At 43.1% G+C, this 22,874-nt stretch overlaps 1 protein-coding gene across 2 annotated transcripts; it reads left to right on the top strand.

Moving 5' to 3' along the window:
* The first annotated feature begins 1,056 nt into the window (after positions 1 to 1,056).
* tok (tolloid-like protein 1 tolkin) lies at positions 1,057 to 21,708 on the top strand. 2 transcript variants are annotated; one of them, XM_011153763.3, is made up of 15 exons: positions 1,057 to 1,412; positions 9,879 to 10,031; positions 10,290 to 10,494; positions 10,775 to 11,062; positions 14,395 to 14,787; positions 14,891 to 15,069; positions 16,472 to 16,579; positions 17,017 to 17,241; positions 17,458 to 17,925; positions 18,048 to 18,170; positions 18,483 to 18,801; positions 19,165 to 19,456; positions 19,626 to 19,839; positions 20,042 to 20,292; positions 20,464 to 21,708. In XM_011153763.3, the coding sequence occupies exons 1-15, from the start codon at positions 1,223 to 1,225 to the stop codon at positions 20,629 to 20,631; spliced, it is 3,576 nt and encodes a 1,191-aa protein (XP_011152065.2). In that variant the 5' UTR covers positions 1,057 to 1,222; the 3' UTR covers positions 20,632 to 21,708. The 2 variants fall into 2 exon arrangements, with proteins under 2 accessions (XP_011152065.2, XP_011152064.2); XM_011153762.3 differs by having other exon boundaries at positions 16,472 to 16,702.
* Positions 21,709 to 22,874: the final 1,166 nt, after the last annotated feature.

Here is a 22,874-nt window from a genome sequence, read left to right as displayed (position 1 = left end):
ACATACATACATACATACATACATACATACATACATACATACATACATACATACGTACATACGTACATACGTACATATATACATGCATACATACATACGCACGCGCGCGCGCGCGTGTGTGTGTGTGTGTGTGTGTGTGTATACATACATACATGCATGCATGCATGCATACATATACACATATATGTGTGCACATATACATCATACATATATATATAACACATGTATACATATACACACGTATATATGGCTATTCCCTTTCTCTTCCATCCCTCTCCCGACTTAATGCCAGTGCGATCGCAAGCGCGACCGGGAGCGCGCGCTTTCGAACGACGCGCCGTGTTCGCTGCGAGGAACGATCAGTCTGTTCTCCACGTTCTCCACGCAAGGACTGTGGTTGACTGCTCCCATTTAAAATCTAAATTTTAACCGTTTATCAGTTCGGCCGTATACGTATTCGGTAATATATAAGTGATCGTCATACATACATATAAGCGTTTCATGCGAACAGAAGTTCGTGTGTTTACTAATCGCTATCACGTGTGGTCGCGAGTTGGAAGAAATGTGAGATGACTCGCCAAAAACCAAAACTTGATATTGTATCGTGAGTGAGCGGTCCAGTTTTATTCATTCATATAAAAATGTACACGCGCGGGCATTAGTATGTTTGCTTTGTTACGACCCAATTGGTATTCGAGACCGTCTTTGCCGTCGTCGCCGTCGCCGCCGCCGCTGCCGCCGCCGCCGCCGCCGTCGTCGTCGTCGTCGTCGTCGTCGTCGTCGTCGCCGTCGTCGTCGTCGTCGTCGTCGTCGTCGTCGTCGTCGTCGTCGTCGTCGTCGTCGTCGCCGCCGTCGTCGTCGTCGTCGTCGTCGTCGTCGTCGCCGTTGTTGTCGTCGTCGCCGTCGCCGTCGCCGCCGCCGCCGCCGCCGTCGTCGTCGTCGCCGTCGCCGCCGCCGTCGTCGTCGTCGTCGTCGTCGTCGTCGTCGTCGTCGTCGTCGTCGTCGTCGTCGTCGCCGTCGTCATTGTTATCGTCGTCATCGTTGTTGTGGTTGTCGTCGTCGTCGTCGTCGCTGTCGTCGCCGATATTATCATCGTCGTTATTGCCATCGTGGTCGTCATCGTCATCATCATCGTCGTCGTCGTCATCGTCGTCGTCGTCGTCGTCGTCGTCGTTGCCGCCGCCGTCGTCGTCGCGTTGATATTTTATGCGATAATTTCGAGATGAAGCCATTCTTCATACTAACGATCGTCTGTCTATTGACGGAGATCGTTGATTCCCGAGCCATCGAAGATGCTACCAGTGACAATCAGCGTGGTAAACGACAACGTAGGTTCTCCGTCGAGGAGCTACTTACTGCCAAGTTCCCGCACGTTATCACCGGAGATTTGGACATTGACATCTGTAAGGCTGGTAAGCGCAGGGAAAGAGCATAATAATTATATGCCCCCAATTACTCGGATTATCATAGGATAAAGTGAATGTGATCGCCGCGTTTTCATTTTACCATTTAAAACATGTTATTATTGATAATACAATGTTTTTCTGCTCGCTAATTGTACGATACAAATATATTTCTTTCACTTTCTTCAACACAAATACGCAAACGTACATACACGGCTTCGGCGGTGATACGTTCCATTTTGTATTTAATTGTAATTGCTTTTGTTGTTATTTTTAATTGTATTTCATAATAGTTTTTATTATGTTTCATAATAGTTTTCACTTGGGAATAAATATAAAAGGCGTTTACACTCGCATCTTTCGAAACGCCTCCTCTTTTTATCTAAGCGATTCGATTACACAGCCTTCTGATAATTATATTTGTAACAGGCGGTCGGATAGATTGAATTGATCGTCTTTATCTTTTATTATCTCCTCTCTTCTCAGAATTGTAAAGACTTGTTATATTCAAGATGAATCTGACACTAAAGGTTGAGGATTGCCAAAGTAGAGGGGCGGGGGTGGGAGATTGAGACATCTCTTCATCCTCTTGGAATGATTATCTTGAAAAGTATCTCGAGAACTACTTGGACGAAGCGACAGCGAAGCAAAAGAAAAGAAATGGGAAACGATATGACGCAATGTATTTTTCGGGCATGGTGTTAATTTGGTTCGAAAAAAGTCATTTTTTATCAGAGATATATGGATTCGTCATGGTGACGATGTTAATATTTAGACAATATCTGAATTGTAGCCGCAGTAATATTTGAACGAAAGCAAAAGCAAAAGTGAGAGAGAGAGAGAGAGAGAGAGAGAGAGAGAGAGAGAGAGAGAGAGAGAGAATTACCTTCATTTTTAAATATGTTTCGATTTCACTCATCTATAGTCGCATCCCTTTTCTATACATTTTTTCATGAGCCATAATACTTATCCTCTAATCAGCGTTCTTTACTGCCACTTTTTAACTGTCTTTATTAACAGCCGATATCACTTTCGTAACACCATTTTCATTTTCATTTTATTAGACTGGTCGGTTAGATAATAGGTTAGGTATTAACCATGAATTAATCTTAAAGAAATGCACAATCCTATGTAGAAGATTATCAATTTGGCTTCGAGAATGAAATAACAGCTGAGTAAGACAGCTTGAAGAAAATAATCTCGCTGTACAAGATGGTCAATGATTCGACAGCGATTGTTATCGACTATTCCCAATTGTTGTGGCTTACCGTTGAAGAAACGACACATCTTTCGTTTGCCGTTTGCAAATTTAGCCGATGTGATGAGAGATTACTAACTAAATGTCTGAATTTTCTGGTCTTTGTGAAGAATTTCGTAACATGAAGAACGCTATCACATGCTGGGAAAGTTTTGCATTGTTGATAGGTCGGAACGAAATTACAAACATTACAATTGGTTCGCGTTGGTTGGTCTTTACGATAATATCTTGCCAAGCAAGATTACTCTGCTGTCGTTATGGTCTACAGAATTCTTCGTTCCTTTCAATTATTCGAAGCAATTCTAATTTTCATAACGAGGAAAAAATACGTTGCTATCTTTCATGTTGTTATAGAAGGCCGAAGAAAAAGTTTGCCCCTCTCGGATATCGTTGAGGAGAGATCGCGTGTTCTCGTAACACTATAATGCATCCTGATATATGCTCTTGATACTCTAAGAGCCCGTTTTTCCTTGTCTTGTCTCGATTGCATGTAGAAAGACGACCAAAGACGAGAGAATTTTTCGTCCATATATATTCGATTCATCTTAAACAATCTTATCGTATTTTATCGTATTTTTGAGAAGCTCCACTCGTGTGAACACGATTTGTTACACAGGTGATCCAAAAAGGTGCGTGACGGTATAGGTATAGATAGAAATAGGTAGAAATATGCATCGCGAAGAAGTAAGAAGGTAATGCAGAGCCGAGAAAATATACTTGAATACATACATTGAATATATGTCGCAGTTATTATGTAGTAAGAATGATTATAGAAAATTCAACAAATTGTCGATACTTTACAGTCATCAGTGACTATTAGAAATATAAATGTTTTGCGGATTGTTACTTTCCGTACGGATTATACATAACATGTAGAATCTATTGTTCTACGTTTTCTCGCATGGCACTGTCTGATGCACACGCGCACGCACGCACACACACACACACACACACTCACACACACACACACACACACACACGCACGCACGCACGCACGCATGCACGCACGCACGCACGCACACACACGCACGCACGCACGCACGCACGCACGCACGCACGCACGCACGCACGCACGCACGCACGCACGCACGCACGCACGTACGCACACACATACATACACACAAATCACGATCGAAAGAGAGGGAGAGTGAGAGAGAGAGAGAGAGAGAGAGAGAGAGAGAGAGAGGGGGGGGGAAGAAGGACGGGTGAGAAAGAGACTAGATGTGTTGGAATTGAAATACGATGTACAACGCAATTACCGCAAGGTTTAACATTACATCTGTCAGGTATCCAACGACACTATCCAACGAGCGCATATTTCATGTTTCCGTGAAACACATACATCTCGGGAAACTGAGTTATCACTATATATCGTACGTACAGCTATTCGTGCAACACTATACAGCGAGATTATCTTGCGATATCACATCTCGACAACATCTCAATATTTGTTCATGATGTCCAAGTACAATAAACGAGAGAAAGTAATGCAAACAACAAGATGTAACAACGTTACTCCGCTGAGAATAAACGTATTGATACGTGTAGCAGTACCAAATCAATCGGGCACAACAGTTGGCCAATATTTCTTTACCGAAGCCGGAGTTTATGTGCGAATATCACGTAGAGTTGACATTGAAAGAACGCGACAAATAGTAAGTCACGTTATGACAATAAAACCTGAACAAATGAGTTTCTTTCCTTCATACACTTTCGCGTGCAAGTGAAAGAATTTGCCGAAGTGTGTTGATTGTCGATTGTCGAGAAGAGAAACTTTATTATACTTTATTACTAGCACTATTATACACGAGATAGTCGTTCGTAAAGCACTGTGAATCGATTGCAACCGATTCTCGGTTAAGTTGATATACCGCGCCGTTTGCTTCGCTTTCCTTCTGTTTGCTTGATTATCACATTGGGAGATAACATTTAACCTCCGCCATGCCGCTGATACGCAGTTGGAACGGCTCTTTCTTTAATTGCCGAGGAGGAAACAAGAAATTATATTTTCCAACACACCGGCAAACCAGGACTACTTTCTTTCATCGAGAATAACTCTTTATGATGTTACTTTTTTTCCAATCCGTGGGTTCGTCAATCAAATATCATACCGATAGAATAGATAGATACAACCGGATAGATAGAACCGATAGATCATACCGATAGAAAAGTATAGTTGAATTAACTATAAATCTCACTATATTTTATAGTTCATTTTGGCGTCAACCATATTTTTATTCGTGGTTGCAGGTTCGTGGAACCTGCAAAATATAGTAGAATAAATATAGTAGAATAAACGCAAATATATAGTGCAAAATATAATAAAATAAACGCAAATATATAGTCAATGATTGTCTTAAATAATTATTTAGTTACTTTTACCACATATATGGTAATTTCTCATTCACAAATATAGTGAGATTTAATATTCATATAGTTACATCTGTCATCATTTAGCAAATATTCTGGTAGTATTGACTATATAAAAGAGTTTACCTACCATTTTATACTTGTATCCATACAATAATTTTAGTTTAACTTACTATAATCCTTAGTAAAAATATATCATATGGTTGGTTATACAATGCCTATATCGTAATTATTATCGATATTATGGTAATACTATAAATATGATATTTCGGACTATAATTTACTATAAGTTACTATACCATTATAGTTCCAAATATCATATACTTTTCTCTCAATGCAGTCAAATATCATTCGATGCTCGCGTAGTATATAATATACAGTGCGTGCCATGTCCTTTGTTACGAGCCAGCGATTCGGATCAGGTTTCGATCGTAGAGATATAATTTAATCAATATTTATTTTTCGGATGAACGCGCGTGGAATGACGGCATACAGCCGAATCAAACTCAGGAAGTAGAAAGCGAGACGAGCTGAGGCCAAACGTGAGGAGAAGTTATTCCACGGGATTAGGTCGAATACTCACCTGGGATGAAAGACAGACCGTGACGGTAGAGTAGCAAAGAGGTAGATCGAAAAGTCTACTAGAGAGATTTCGTAGGCCTGAAATTTGTCTCACGAGCTTTCGCTGCCGCCAATGACCATTGCTCGCGAATGAATTAAAAATGGAGCCTTATTGAGGAACGTTGTAAACACAATGAATCACTATTGACATGGTCTTATTATCGCTCGGCAAGTAACAATGGCAGTCATTTGGATGACGATCGTTTCTTAATAACGCAGCTTGTTCTCGCAATTAGCTTTGCAAAGGCACTTGCATGCTTTATACCGACGAGCTCTACATCGAGTATTCTCCCCTATAATAGTAGCAGTAATCCCTTTCTCTTTCTGTGAATCCTTGTGACAAGACTTTGGTCCTTAAACCAGCGCGACAATTTCGGATGTCGATAATTTTAAAAAGTTGTCCCTTCTGTTTCTCTATTATTATATCGATAAAACATTTCCTCTACCCTACCACATTCTACATTTCTACATTAATATCTCCTTACGTTACTTAAAATTTACGAAGGTTTCGCACGCGTGGATCAGTATTTATATCGCGCGCGATCTGCCTTGTCCTCCCTTTATATTAGATCTCACATCTTTTCTCGACGGCGATGCGTATTAAATGAACGAGTTCAAGAAGAACAAACGTCGGCATAATTTCCCGAGGAAAGTAATTTATACGATCAAATTCACGAATTGCACGAGAAGAGAAAGGAGAGATAAATTCGTTACCCTCGATGGGACACCGAAGCCCTCATACATGTGTCAAAATATCCCAAGTCGGATGCGCAAGATATGTATCTGTGCATACTAGAAGTATGAATAACGAAGGGGATCTTCGAATAGCCGTAGGTAGAAAGAGACCAATAGGGAAACCACAACTGCGCTCGGAAGGCTGTGTCAGGAGGGATGCGGTGGAGCTCTCGAATGCTACCAGCTGCAAGAGTCTGGCAGATGAGCGGTGGATGAGTGGAAGAGAAAAGTGTAGGAGGCTGATACTCACAGTCTCGGCTCTAACATCAGTGGCAGAGGCAGAGGAGAAGAACAAATAGTCTCCTTAATCATCGCGGAAGCGTCGCGTGCGCTCAAAGACAAAAAAGAAAAAGAAAAAGGAAAAGAAGAAGAAGAGGAAGAAGAAGAAGAAGAAGAAGAAGAAGAAGAAGAAGAAGAAGAAGAAGAAGAAGGAGCAAAAAGAAAGAAAGAAAGAAAGAAAGAAAGAAAGAAAGAAAGAAAGAAAGAAAGAAAGAAAAGGAAAAAGAAAGAAAAGGGAGAAAAATATCGTATCATTGCGAAGCTCGCGCATTTCAAGCCCGAGCAGAAAAGTGTCCTTAATCTTTGCAGCTTTTTGTCCGGCGGATAATGCTAAACGTTAATAACTAGGTTGACTTGACCAAGTTAATAGCATCTCGCGTCAATTTTCGCGAATATTCAATTTATACGATGATCCATTGCCGGCCTTTGATCTTATTAATTGCAACTATTAACAACACATAAAAATGACATAGAAATTCCGTACGTTGTTCATATTCGCGCTCGTATGATCTTCTCAATAATTACTTCTCGATAATTAACGTAATAAATTGGTCGTTTCATTCGCGCAAGAAGAACGCCGCGCTACTTTGCTCGCGCGATTTCATTTCGTAAGGGAAGTCAATCAGTCAAGTTGTCATTGGTACAAAATTGATCTGTGCAGCGATATCGGTGCAAAATCGGTGAAAGAATTGACCATTGCCTGAAGTATTGCGAGCCGTGGCGAGAAAGAAAAAAAGGAACGGTGAGAAAACAGATATAAAGTTGACGTCAGTAGTGTACGCAAGCGTTTAATCCGACGCGATAGAGACTCACTGCGCGATGCGAGAGGCTTCTCCATTCGAATCAATACAGCATACACTCGTACACATACATACTCACGTAATCCATATGGAATACATACATATGTAATACACGCATGCGGTACGTCGCATTATGTTGAGAGTGAAAATAGCAGACGTTAATACCAAGTCTGGTCGGAATTTTTTCTGTTTATGCGTCGCATTCACTTCGTACATCGCGCAGCCTCTTAATAAATAATAAATTCGTCGTTAATGCCGTATCGTTGGGAATCTCTATGCCATTTCAATCATCTTCTGAGGATATAATGTGTAAGTAGGTTCGGGGGGAGGGGGGGGAGGGGTCGCTGGATTATTATCATATCAAACGTTCTATCGTAAAAGCATTACAATCTCAAAAAAACAAGTGACAAAAATTAGTACTTGCTCTTAACGAATGTAAATCCAAAGAATGGTGACATTGCGCGTATGTGTGTTTAAGCTTTGTATTTTAATTGATTATCTCCTAACGAATGACGGAGAACAACAATGATATTAACGTATTAAGAATATTGAAATAAAATATATGCCAGATAAAACTGACGATGATTGAATTGAATAGGATTATTTGATATATTATTGTAAGAGTTTTTCAGCTCCAACAATCTATCCAGCTAAGCGGAAGTAACTCTTGTCTACTCCATCCTGTAAAGTGTTTCTTCCTCTCTCTCTCTCTCTCTCTCTCTCTCTCTCTCTCTCTCTCTCTCTCTCTCTCTCTCAACCCCTACCTCCTCCCCTTCTACATACATGAACGTGCGCGCACACACACACACACACACACACACACACACACGTGCGCGCGCGCGCGCGCAGTTTCCTCCCCCTCCCTCCTATCTATCTCTCTCTAACTCCAACTCCCCCTTTCCCTTTCTCTCGCCCCACTCATATCTCGCGTGCTCTTGCAAATGTCCTGGAAATGGAAAAGGAGGCTTCTCAGATCGATTCGGAGATTGGAACAGTTCCGACATCCTGATTGGCTCTCTGCCATGATTCCGCGGTACGACGATTGCATCTCGAGTATAACATCTTTCCTTTGTTTGTCATTCAAAAAATTTAATTTATTTCCATTGATATTTACCTTTTTTCTAACAAAAAGTCATACAGTAATTTGTATCTTTGTACATTTATTCCATTTCTTCTTGCCAATTATTCGACTTTATATGACAAAAAAGTTACAAAGATGACGAAAAAGGAAGAAGGCGCGAAAATTTATACTAGTGTAATCACGCATGAAAAATGAAGGATACGCAAATAGTTTAATCGCAAATGTTTATCGCTAATAGTACGAGCGGGGCATCGACGCGATTTCATGCGAACGTTCGAACGATGCTTTCGCCTGAATGGCACGAAATCACCGATTCGAAGCGAACAGGGGTTTGGCATTATGTGGTTTGTAACCGACTGCACCATGCATATACATGTATTCGCGTACGGGAGTTGTACAGGGCCGCATTCAGCGCATATTATCTTATGAAAAGTTGATTTTTTTCGTAATCGTATATCATATCGACGCTAGTCAGACCGTTTCCCCACACATTCAGATATTTTATTTCGCAAGTATTTACGAGTTATCAGACTCGTAAAGCGCGCGCGCGCGCGCGCAGAACGACAAGACAGCTACCATAAGGGCGTTTTAAGATCAAAGAAACTATGAGTAAAATAAAATAAAAGCCCTCAAGTGAAATTCTCTGTTTTACAAAGGAAGGAAGCAATAAGGGTAACGTAAGATGTTAATCGATACGTTTCATACCTTTTATACCACAATTGGCTCCTCTTCAAATTGTGTATGTGTGTGTGTGTGTGTGTGTGTGTGTGTGTGTATGTGTGTGTGTGTGTGTGTGTGTGTGTATGTGTGTGTGTGTGTAAAGCAATACGGATAAATATGATTCTGCGGTGGATCGTCCAACTACAGCCCTGCAATTCGTTGCTACGAAGCTGTATTTACGGATATGTCCTCGCGAGTGCGACGATTTCAACCTCGTTAATATCAACCGAGGTGCGATCGCGCGCGAGCGTGAGCGCCTAATTAATTAATCGAAACGGGCACCAACACGTAGGGACGTGCGTGTACGCTCGCGACACACACACGTCGCAGATTGGAAGAATTCTAATTTATTACGCGCAATGTGTGCATTCTTCTCTCCCGTAGCCGCCCCCTTCGCTCCATTCTCTCTCACTCTCTCACTCTCTCTCTCTCTCTCTCTCTCTCTCTCTCTCTCTCTCTCTCTCTCTCTCTCTCTCTCTCTCTCTCTCTCTCTCTCTCTCCCTCCCTCTCTCTCCCTCTCTCTTCCTCGCCTCTTCTTTCTCTCTCTGTCTCTCACTCTCTCAGCTCTATAATGGAATCATGTAATGATATATGTATTTGATAAATTTCAGGGGGATTTTTCGGCGACATTGCACTGCCAAACATCAGATATGACACAGAATGGCGTGAACAAAAGTTAAACAAGAGCTACTTGGAAGAATTAAAGAAATACAGGGAAGAGATATTCAAGGAAGGTCTTCAGGTAGAAGAGGAAGGTCTCACGGGTGAGAATATGTTACATTGAATATTATTAAATGCGGTTAGCGTACAATATCAACGTTCGATTATGCATCGATCGTGCAGATGCGGTGATAAGAATACGTTCCCTTATTTGTAATTATGGTCAGGGTTATCTGGCTCGACATTTAACTACACGAGCAAGTGCGCGATTTGGCCAATTTGTAGAAAGTTTTCGCGTTATAACTTGTGCGCTCTGCATCGTGCATATATTGATTAGCCTTAATTTGATTTGACCGCTTTAGAGATTCTCCAATTCAAAAGTGAACACGACAGCAACGAACAAGTATTTGGTGAACATGACAAGGTGCTCATTCAAGAGAAGCCGAAGTCGATCATGGTAGACCACAACCAATATAACACGGATGGCCAGTCTGCCGATGGTTTCAGCTTTAATACCAGGAACGACGATACTAATCCTACAGTGAAAGACGAGGGCTTTAAGTTCAGGTACTATAATGAATATGTATTTAACGCACGTTTCAATGTAAGAATTTGAGTATCTCAATGCACAAACAAATAAACAAACAAACACGTACGCGCACATACACACCAAATCTTGTGTATATTTCCTCTCTTCTCTATGTTACGCATGTACATTGTTCGGAGAAAGCGAACGTACGTTATTTTCTATTTTACTATTTTATTAATATGTCGTCGCGTGTTGATATAATGCGTAAACAATGCGTAAAATAAAAATGATACTGGTTTTATACGCTTGTGCTATCAGATTAGAATCCTCGACGCGAGTCTCGAAGAAGAGGCATCAACGACCAACTCGTCAGCAGTTTCCGAAAATGATGTCAAACTCGGAGACAACCAGGTCGAGACAATCGATCGATGATACGTCTCTTGATTCTCCAACAACTACAGATTTTACTACCGGCGCTAGTCCATATACAGACTTTGTATATAAGGACGGCATGAAAGAGGCATTGACCATGCAACCTAAAACGAGTACGCCAGAGCTATCGAGCCGACGGCATCATCACGGTAGCCGATGTCATCATCGCCGAAGGTAGGGAAATATCTAATTATCTAATTATAAATTCGCTGATAGACAAAAAAAGTATGTGAATTACCTTCTATCGATTGCGAGTTAATTAATCGGGTGAGAGAATCGAAAAGGACTCTGCGAGATGAACCGGATGAAAATTTAGGACAATCGTATAGGCTCATTGCGATTGATACTGGATATACAATCGATGGAAAACTATTTGTGCATTTTGCATGGTACGTTACTAGAGTCACGGATCGAATAACGTGTCTCTAACAGTTATCTGTGGTATAACGAGCCGTTTATAGTAAATAGTACATTCAGCTCTAATCGTTTTCCTCACATGTCTCTTTTCTCTGGATCGTGTCATTAATATACTTGATTTTATTTGTATCAAGTAGAAATAAAGATAAGTCCTCTCAATTTACTGCGGCCGATTAAACAGCACGCGCGATTCATTGGCACGGCTCTATTCTTCTTCCACTTGGCCACTGGCGAGAGAGCGTCAACCTTTAAGTATCGCCAATGATATTTCCGCTAGTGGAAAGCCATCTCGCAATGCCAATAACAATGCCCGTCATCGTAAAGCTGGAAAATAGGGTCCGATACTACCCTCTGGGCATTTTCAGTCCTCGAACTGCCAATAACATGTCAACGACGTTTCGTACCGTGGTGCCTGACCAGGTACGCTGTTCGCGCATCTATCGTGCATTATCGTATAGAGCGTCTTACGGAAATTCTGTCCTTTGGCTGAACGCTATGAGACGATAATTTTCTGCTACGATCGCCATATCGTCGATTCGGTCTTAACGATTCTCTTAGACGCTATCGCGACGCGTTGCCCCGCCTAGTCTAGTCTAGTCTAGTCTAGTCTCGCCTTGCCTCGCTATGTCTAATATCGCCAAACCAAACCAAACCAAACCAAACCAAACCAAATCCAAACCAAACCAAACCAAACCAAAACCAAACCCATACCAAAACCAAACCAAACCAAACCATACCATACCATACCATACCATACCATACCATACCATACCAAACCTAACCTAACCTAACCTAACCTAACCTCACCTCACTTCACACCTCAGCACACCACATCTCACTTAATCTCATCACACTTTACCTTTCCTAACGTCATCTCACATCGTAAGTCGAAATTATTTTGAAAGGGCAAGAACTCCCAAGTAGGTGTACTAATACTGGACAAAGAGCGAAATAGACACACATGTACACGCGCTGTTTTCGTTTATCCTCTTGTATTGTTGCATTGTGCGTATCGTTGTTCATGCGTCGCGTATATGGAGCGGTTAAGTGGAAGCATTCAGTTCAGGCAAGACCAAAGGTTCTCTTTCTAAATGTCTCTGGAACTCCAACGGGAATTATTGTGAGATCGTGTTTCACAGTATCGGATATAGGCCGTAAACACGCGTTTTCGTCAGCCTGTTTCAAAAGCTCAATCTACGTCCAGTGCGTTCCCCAATCCCTATGTACCGTACCGACCCTTTCGCCCCTTTCGACCCACCCCCGTGGGATTAGCACACTCATGTATATCCGTGAGTGTATATACATGACATACATGTGCGGGATGTACATACTACCAAGTTTCTGCAGAACACGAAACAGTATATAATACTCGGTGAATAACACAGACCTTGTTTTCCTTTCGGACCCGTGTTTGGACTCGTTTTTTGTTAAAACAAAGATGGACTCTTGTCGCATTAATTTTTAAGCGAAACACAAATTTTACCGAGGCACACAAGTGACATAATCGGCGTAACGCAAACGATTCAAAGATGAAACTAATTATATTCCTTTTTCTGTTCCTGATTCCTAGATATAATAATAGCGATAGCGTTTTGAAAGTGCGAAACTTTATCTCGTTGGCTCATCTCCGTTTGGCTCATTCTTTCTCTCGATTATTTTTCATGTACGCAGCTTCGTGTACTTGAACATTTTCGAGCGATTATAACGATTATAACCTGTGCAACGAGGTAACGGAACGGACCGTTGGCTCCCGGGAATATAGCGGCAATACGAACGCGTATACGAACAATACAGGTATAGAGGAAGCAGGGTAAATGCATCTCAGCAAGATTCATTAATGCACTGTACTCTGTATTTTTCCTCATCTCTTCACGATGCGGGCGTACGCACTTACGCTCTGTTCACACGCGAGACACGCTAATTAATTGTAACGCCCTACTGATTTAGGAACGCCTAGTCTAAGCGCTAGCACTGTTAGAACTGGCCGGCTTGTTGTTGAGGTAGACTCGAAGGAAACGAAGGAAAATCACGCATACCTACGGTAATTAGTGCTTAGTAGGTAAACGAGAGGTAGAAAAAACCGCGCATAAAATCTCGCGTACAAGTATACGTGCGCAACTTACTAACTTTATTAGTTCGACATTTTACGCGATCACAAGATATTGCTTTTGGAAAAATCACACAGTGTATGCTCCGCGGTGCAGTTTCGCGTGAGGACGTTTCGCGAAACGAAATAGGAAATGAAACGATGTCGTTCGAATGATCCTGATCGAACGGTCCGAACGGTCGTTTTGCTTGCATTTCTAATATAAACACTGACATTATTATTACATTGTCTGTCTCTTTTTCTCATTCATCATTCATCATATTCTGCTTCGCTCGGCCGATCAGTTTCGTCGTTTAATCTTACGCAGTGTCATTACGGTCGCCAATGATACTACGATCGGACGCTGAACTGACTGTACACTCGGTTCAACTCGGCAATTTCGTTTCGTCTCGTAAAAAAGTTACGCGGTGCCTTCGATCAATGCGTAGCGGCCCGTTTTATCGCTATGCCCGGAGAATCGTTTCTTGCGCTTGTTTTCGAGTCGGGAGAGAAAAGTTTTATGTCAATTTTAAAATTACACATTTCACGCGCAAACAGGCTCATGGTATCGCTGATCGTATAAGTTTTATATTGTCTCTATCGTAGTTTTATCGACATTCGTGATCAATGGATGTTTCAAAATGTTTCTCCCTCTCTCATTCGTTTTTTATTTCACTGAGAAAGAGAGAGAGAGAGAGAGAGAGAGAGAGAGAGAGAGAGAGAGAGAGAGAGAGAGAGAGAGCGCGTGCGTGTGTGTGTTTTTTAAATCAAATTAATATTTATTTATTCAAGTTAGCATATACATTTGAGATTTCACGTTTAAGATTTCATTACGTGATTTGATCATCACGTTTGAGGGGGGTCTATTCAGAGTAAAAATTATTGAAAATTCGACGCAAACATACGCGGCATGCCGAAAATACGACATGGGAAAGAGAAAGATCGTAGAAAATATCGTGGACAAGTATGTTGTTGAGTTACCATACTTAGTTTGCATCCTTAGAACCATACGGAGGAATTCTCATCGTCATTGCCATCGTCGGACGGATGATTTTGTCAACGATGCGTCGGATGAAGTTGTTTCCGTACACGATCGACGTCTTCGCTCGATTGAATTCTACAATATGGAACAGAAGCCAAAATACGTAGCGATCAAACGCAGCACGACGAGACACACGCTTTTAAGCAGAGCACGTCGCGCGGCTACCGCGAGGAAGGAACGAGTATGGGATCACGGTGTGATCCCTTACGAAATCGATGGAAATTTCTCCGGCGCTCACAAAGCCCTGTTTAAGCAAGCGATGAGACACTGGGAAAATTTTACTTGCGTCAAATTTGTTGAAAGGATGCCCAGAGAGCATCCCAATTACATCCTGTTTACGGAAAGACCTTGTGGGTGAGTTGCGTTGTCCGATATTCCGAGTTTCGCGATATACGAGCAGCGCCGTTGTTAATATATCGTAAAGTAACGAATGTACGCGAGCACTTTCTCTCGGCAGATGTTGCTCCTTTGTGGGAAAGAGAGGTAACGGACCGCAGGCTATTAGCATCGGGAAGAATTGCGACAAGTTTGGCATAGTAGTGCACGAATTGGGTCACGTTGTTGGATTTTGGCACGAACACACTCGACCCGATCGCGATCGCCACGTACAAATCATTCGCGATAACATTATGAGCGGTGAGTGCAACGTAGACACGTAGTTTGATAAATTACTCGAAACGTAATTGCGTGGGTGTACGAGGGACCTGTACATACATCCAGAAGCGTACATATCGTAAAGCACTCGCGCGCCCTGTGCACGTGTAATTTTCGGCGCATTGGTCGAGCATCAAGAGACAGCGCACATTTTCACGCGGCAAATTGCAAATAAAATATATCATCAGATCTATTTCTGATTCGCGTATTCGCGCGCTCGGTGAGTTTGGAACGCGAACGTGAGTAGGATTTATTCCAACGAGGCACGTTGCATGCGCGCTTTCAGTGCCAATGTTTGCCGCGTGGCAATGCAACCGCGTCCTAAGTATACGTTTGCCTTCGTGGCAGGTATAGGTAGGTTCCCGTTTCAGATTAATGGCCTAATTTATCGGTAATGTGCAAATATCACCGATCATTAGGAGCTATTGCGCGCTAGGACGCGCTGCTCCGGTGTGCCCCGATATATTTACACGTATGTACACGACAAATACCAAAACAAACGATCAGTCGTACAATTAGTGCAATTGCTGATGGGATAAGTTCGCTACTCACGTTCCGTGACGTGTCATTCAGTTCAGTTGGCGAAGCAACTTATCACGTGTCGCACGTGGGTCCCTCGTCTCCGAATTTTCACCCGAGAAGCACCGCTGCGCGCAAACTGTGCTCGTTCGAATACGACCGTAGGAGTATACGAGGTCTGTCCCAAAAGTATCCGACCTCAGCGTCTATATCTTTGTCATCCCTTGGGCATCCCTATTGCGGAAAAGGACAGGTATTCTGGGTATATTTAGGATGTGGACCTTCAGGTGTACTCCCACCAAGCGGCACGACTCACACAAGCCAGCTCAGTTCAATCGGCAACGGGGTACGCAGTTGTGCGAACGTCGAGAACTATCCGAACGTCGCGCATTTCACAACTGACTGAGAATGTGAGTCAAGGTCGTAGCCATGGGCCCATGCCTCATCGCCTTTTACGCAACTCAGGATCTTTATTGATGGATTCCAGGATGCTTTCGGTGATTTCGGTGACTCGAGCATTCTTTTGAGCTTCCGTAAGCACTCCTCGTTCCGGGACGAGAATCTTGCAATCCGAGCGACGCTCGGAGATTTCGACGCTCACACAACTGTTCGATCGTTGCCGACTGTGTGTGTAGAGCTGTTGGGTTGTGCCTAAGGGTCCATCCTAAATAACGAATACCCGAATTTTCCACATTTAGGATGCCCAAGGATAATAAAGATATACGCAGAGGTCGGATACTTTTGGGACAGACCTCGTGTACCTCGTGTACTCGGGCAATTCTGTTCTATCCGACTTGCCGGGGATCTTTTTAGCCTCGAGGAACGTACGAAAGTAAATACTCCCTTTCTTGCGGGCTTTTTACAGGTCAGGAGTACAATTTTAACAAGTTGACGGAAGAAGAAGTGAACTCGCTCGGCTTACCTTACGACTACGACTCTATTATGCATTATGCAAAGAATACCTTCTCAAAAGGTACTTACCTGGACACAATTCTACCTATGGAAATCCATGGAAAGAAGAGACCCGAGATTGGACAGAGAATCCGATTGAGCGAGGGCGACATTGCGCAAACGAATCTCTTGTACAAATGTCACAGTAAGAATTTCGCAAGTTACCGAATGTTTCTATTTTTATTTCGTAATGATCCTGAGCTCTCTCTCTCTCTCTCTCTCTCTCTTTTTCAAGATAGCCTGAGCACTCGAATGTAGTTAACGATTCTTCGTAATATCTTTCGAGACCGATAATGCTTGAAGTGAAACGAGATCAACGTGACCAAGTAGCGCGCGTGTAGATTTAGCCATTGTCACGCAACAATTATCGCGCAAACGCATATTTATACCCCGCGTCTCGGAATGTAATCGCTAGTGTAACGGATGAAATGAAATACATTGATTTGGATGAATCGGCAGAATGCGGTAGAACTTTCCAGGAGAACAGCGGTAGCTTTGGTTCACCGAACCACCCGAACAATTCTCCATCTATGGACGGAGAACGATGCGAATGGAGGATCACGGCGACGCACGGGGAACGCATCGTGCTGAACATCACGTCTCTCGACATATTCAAGAGCGACTACTGCCGCAGCGATTACCTCGAGATCCGAGACGGATACTGGTTCAAAAGCCACGTATTAGGTGAGACTGTGATCAAGGATATCAGGCGTTCAATTATCCGAGTAATAATAATAAGCGAGCAAGCAAGGCGTATCGCGTCGTGTCGCGCATTATCGTTTCATTCGACGCGCAGTGAACGATGAATTGAATGATGGAATTGTGTTTATCGCTTTGCGGGACTTGTACGGGTTGTTACCATCTTATAATTGGCTGATGCTTAGCGTTTGTCAAATTCAGGTCGGTATTGCGGCAGTGGCAAGATAAAGGAGCTAGTAGTGTCGACCGGAAGTCGTATGTTGGTAACGTACGTGACGTCTAGTCGACAAAACGGTCATCGTGGTTTCACAGCGAGTTACGAGGCTGTTTGCGGCGGCAATGTCGAGTTTGACGGCGTAGGTCATCTGGAATCACCAAATTATCCAGAGGAATATCAGTCCAGCAAAGAGTGCGTGTGGAAACTGTCCGTGCCTCTTGACTTTCAAGTGGCCTTGAAGTTTCAGTCTTTCGAGATCGAGAACCACGACAACTGCGTATACGACTATGTCGAAGTGCGCGACGGGCATAACGAGGATTCCGCCTTGATCGGCGTTTATTGCGGATACAAGATACCGCCGGATATCAAGTCGACGGGGAATCAATTGTTCGTCAAGTTCGTCAGCGATGGTTCCGTACAAAAGGCTGGTTTCTCGGCGACTTTTATGAAAGGTGAGTAGGCAAAGTTTCGCAACGTAATCTGCACATTGCACTTTATATGCACACGACGCAATCGCGTCGTACGACGCGCGGGTCGCTCTAAATGTTTGTCAGTTTTAATTTTCACGTTTAAGAATACGACGAGTGCAAGATGACAGACCACGGTTGCGAACACGATTGTATCAATACGCTGGGTGGGTACGAGTGTTCTTGCAAAGTCGGTTTCGAGTTGCATTCTGACGGGAAACACTGCGAAGGTAAGGGGAGATTCTCTCAAAGTTCTCTCTGGCGATCCGTTCGGTCTGTCCGAACGGATTCAATTCAATCAATTCAAAGGAAAGATAAATTTTTCCCCTTTATATACATATGTATCTCTCTCTCTCTCTCTCTCTCTCTCTCTCTCTCTCTCTCTCCCTCTCTCTCTCTCTCTCTCTCTCTCTCTCTCTCCCTCTCCCTCTCTCTCTCCCCCCCCCTCTCTCTCTCTCTTCCTCGTCTCTCTCTCTCTCTCCCCCCTCCCTCTCTCCCCCCTCCCTCTCTCCCCCCTCCCCCCTCTCTCTCTCTCTCGACAGATGCCTGCGGTGGATTTTTTGACGATAATAACGGCACCATTACGAGCCCGTCGTTTCCCGAGTCATATCCAGGAAATAAGAATTGTATCTGGGAAATTATCGCTCCACCTCAATATCGCATCACTTTGAATTTCACACATTTCGACTTAGAGGGCAACAATATGTACCAAGAAGAATGCGAATACGATTCAGTGGAAGTGGTGAGCAAACTCGGTGACGACGTTTACAGAAAGCACGGAATATTTTGTGGCGCTCGATTACCACCACTGATTACATCCGAAGGCAATTTTATGAGAATCACCTTTACATCCGACAACAGGTCGTACATTTTATAATCGTTGCATGCATCACGATCGAAAGTATTTATTTCCGATACGCATGGTCGGAGTAAGAATATTACGAGAGTCCATGGCAGGGGACACGGGGGGGGGTGGGGGGTTAAGGGCGTTAGAAACGTGCGAAACATTGTACACGTTCGTGTATTGTCGAAATTGTTCGAAACGTAAATTTTGTTTCGTATGTCCCTTATTCGTTCAGTTGTAACGTACCCTTTTCTGGAGATCTTTACGAAATCTTTACGCCATGATGAATGGCCATTGAAGAACGGCCTCTTACACCGACGTAAATATCGGGACGTGTCGTTGGAATATCTGTCATTTGCAATTTGTCCTTCGTCGAGCAGTGTACAAAAATCGGGCTTTGCTGCTGTATTCTTCACGGACATGGACGAATGCGCCAATAATAACGGAGGGTGTCAGCATGAATGCAAAAATACGATAGGTTCCTACCAGTGTTCATGCCACAATGGTTTCACGCTCCACGAAAACGGTCACGATTGCAAAGAGGGTGGTTGCAAGTACGAAATCACCGCGCCTATGGGAACGATCACTTCGCCGAACTATCCGGATTACTATCCTGGCCGTAAGGATTGCGTCTGGCATTTCACCACGAAGCCGGGCCATCGAATAAAATTGGTTTGCATTGCTATTCTCGCTATCTTGTAAATTCGCGAGTGAATGTTCGTTCGTTCGTCGTGGCTTGACAACGCGCAACGTGCAAGACAAGCAAAAGTCTCTCTCGGCGGCAGGAAGCGGGAGGGGGGGGGGGAGAAATGTTCGACAGTTTACGCAGTTAAAATTGCAGGTTTTTAGAGTTTTCGAGATGGAGCCACATCAGGAATGCGCGTACGATCACATTGCGATTTACGATGGAGATTCGCCGGACAGCATTACCTTGGGCAGATTTTGCGGTACCAAGGAACCACACCCGATCCTCGCGACGGCCAATCAAATGTACATGGTTTTCAAAAGCGATGCTTCCGTACAGAGGAAGGGATTTCTCGCGACTCATAGCACAGGTGATGAAAGAACCCGGGAGTGCACACACTTTCGCGGGAGGCCGGAACGACACGAACAGCCTTTCTAACGAAAGCCTAACGTCGAGGCGATGTTACGAGTAAAATATAAAATAGCGCGAAAGTGGTGTCTTATCTGTCTTACTGTTTTGTCTCGCTGCTGTCAGGCAAAAGTCATCGAGACCTCGATCAATTCGCGTTACAGCTTGCGGCGGTCATCTTATGGCGACGGATCGAGTGAAGCATTTGTATTCTCATCCGAAATACGGTTATCACAATTATGATCACAGAACCGACTGTGACTGGGCGATAGAGGCGCCACTCGGCAAAAACGTTCACCTGACTTTTCTCTCATTCCATCTCGAATACGAAAGCGAATGCGGATACGATTTTGTCGAGGTCTTTTCCGGTTTAGATGCGTCCAGTCCACCTTACGGACGGTACTGCGGCAATTCCGTAAGTATCCGTAAGTAGATGTAAATGACGAGCGATATCGCGAGTGAAAGTACAAGAGCGAGAATCTTGCGTACTCGCTCGCGTATACACTCGCGTGAGATGAGCAGGATGTGGCGCAGGAAAAATGGGAGCGTTAAAGTTCTACTTACGATCATAGTTGTCACATTGCAGAACACCACTAGCTTCGTATCGATGAACGAGGCGCTGCTGATACGATTCAGAACGGACGATACGATCGCGAGCAAAGGCTTCGTGGCGATTTTTCTAGCGGTTGATCGGCAGGAGAGCGAGGAGAATCTTGGCGGGGAGGACGGCGAGGAAGATTCGAGGAATCTTTGATCTCTGGTCAAGTCCGCGAACAGATTGGATTATGATCATCGAAGGGATTATCATCGCGAAGGTATAACACCCGCGCGGCAATACGGCAACGTTACGACGCGTATTCTTTAAGTTGTGTAAGTAAGATGTAATTTTTACATATCGGGGGTAGCAAGTTAGTTGGACGCTTCGATCAGGATAACGTGTCTTTGTAATCGTATATCGTATATCGTATATTGATTGAACACGACACCAAGTACGATCGGAGAAGCATAGCTCGTAACATAGGAGATCAGTACAATCGTACAATCTCCCTTTCATCGGAATCGCTATCACTATCAACGGTGATGATTAATGTTACTTATACGACTATTCGTCAAGAAAATAAAATATTTCGTAAGATACAAAATATTTGGCCTATCGCGAAACATGTATGTGCCATGTAGTTAGGGTGTAATGTATCGATCGATCGATGGTGTACTCGATGTCGGTCGAAGCGAAAATTTATTCAAAAAAAGAAAAGAATCATAAACAACGTCATATCGACACTCCCACGGCGAGTTAGCAATATACGCATACATATTGATTATTATATGTACAAAATATTAGGTTATTGACATTGTAATCGGCAATAGAAAGGAATAGATATCAATCTATAACCCATTGATACCTCGCTCTCATAAGAAACAGGCACTGCCGAGGTGACAGTAATATTAAAGTATAACTCTACTACACGTTACGATGGAGAGATTACACATGTAAAAGAAACAGAAATCAACGTAAGGATGTCAGACGATCAAAGTATTTTATAATACCATACATACATTGCTGGTCTACGATGCTGATTTGTATTATCGTGATAATGTGTATATACGTTTCGTGTGCAGCACGTATTCGCTCGCCAGCGTACTTTACGGATATGAGTTTCCGGTGTCCACAAGTGGAAGCATTGTCTCGAAGGAGATGCGACAGTCAACAGTGCTTTGTAGATATTTCGTTGTGTTTTCCGATATTACAATATCGAAATTTAACGCGTATAAAATGTATGATATCATGGTGGTGGTGGTGTGTGTGTGTGTGTGTGTGTGTGTGTGTGTGTGTGTGTGTGCGCGCGTGTGCGTGTATGTGTGTGTGTGTGTGTGTGTGTGTGTGTGTGTGTGTGTGTGTGTGTGTGTGTGTGTGTGTGTGTGTGTGGTGTGTGTGTGTGTGTGTGTGTGTGTGTGTGTGTGTGTGTGTGTGTGGATGGATTTGTCGTGCGTGGGTGCGGTTATTGCGTCTACACACATTTCCACGTATTGGAATTCGCGAGAGAATATTTGACAGCTTGTCGAATGTTCATTGTATATAGATAAAAATATTTAAAGATATATAGTATGTCGTTTCTTTTATATGTAGCGACGGTAATAGTATTTGGTACAGCATACCAAATTGTCCAATAAATATTCGAATGTTTATCTTTTCATATCTACTTATACAAAGTGGAATGTAATATTTTATAGATAATTATATGTAAGTTATAAGGGAGATGTTAAATCATATCCAGGCAGAGAAAAAAATTTTGAGATTGATTTTATTGCGAAACATTGTGATAGGTGTGTTATTCTGTAGTTGGTGCGTGCTGAACGGAGGGTTGTTAGTGGAATCGATAATGTGCGGCAGGAGGTTGGTCTTTAGGCGTTGGTTCGCTCTCAGGCGAGATTAATGGTCGGAGTGACTGCTTGCTTGCGGAGTTAACCTGTATGTGGAGATACGTGTTAGTAATTATCGGTAGGTAGTGCGGTTGAGTACGTTTTGCAGATAAGATCACTCTGGTAGGTAATGTAAATGCAAGAACCCGACACATTTTCCTTCTTTCTAACAACAACATTGTCAACTATCACTACACCACCAACCACCATCGGGCAGATCTTGTCTTCTTTGACTTCACTATCTAGACCCGATAGCATCGCGACAGTACAATGGAAGACTAATAGACAGTATAAAGATTTTTGCTCTTTTTCGAGGATTCCGAGTAAGGTCGGATCCAGGAACTCTCGGGCTCACAAAGTCACTGTTCAACTTTTTATTCAAATTTTCTTTTTTCTCGTAGGTCAAAATTCCAGAGCACGTCACTTACTACAATAGTCAGCTTATTCTTACACTCAATGTCGTCTACTCTTTTCATTGACGATGTTCCACTGTACTTGACAACCGACAAAACAAGAGGACATGTCATCTTGCGGGACAGGACAGTTTGCAAACACTCCTTGTTCTTCTCCTTCTTT

The sequence above is a fragment of the Harpegnathos saltator genome, unplaced genomic scaffold (genome assembly GCF_003227715.2).
Source record: "Harpegnathos saltator strain DR-91 unplaced genomic scaffold, Hsal_v8.6 scaffold694, whole genome shotgun sequence".
NCBI classification, from domain to species: Eukaryota; Metazoa; Arthropoda; class Insecta; order Hymenoptera; family Formicidae; genus Harpegnathos; species Harpegnathos saltator.
The sequence above is the reverse complement of the archived record's forward strand: the minus strand, read 5'-3'. Positions and strand labels throughout refer to the sequence as shown.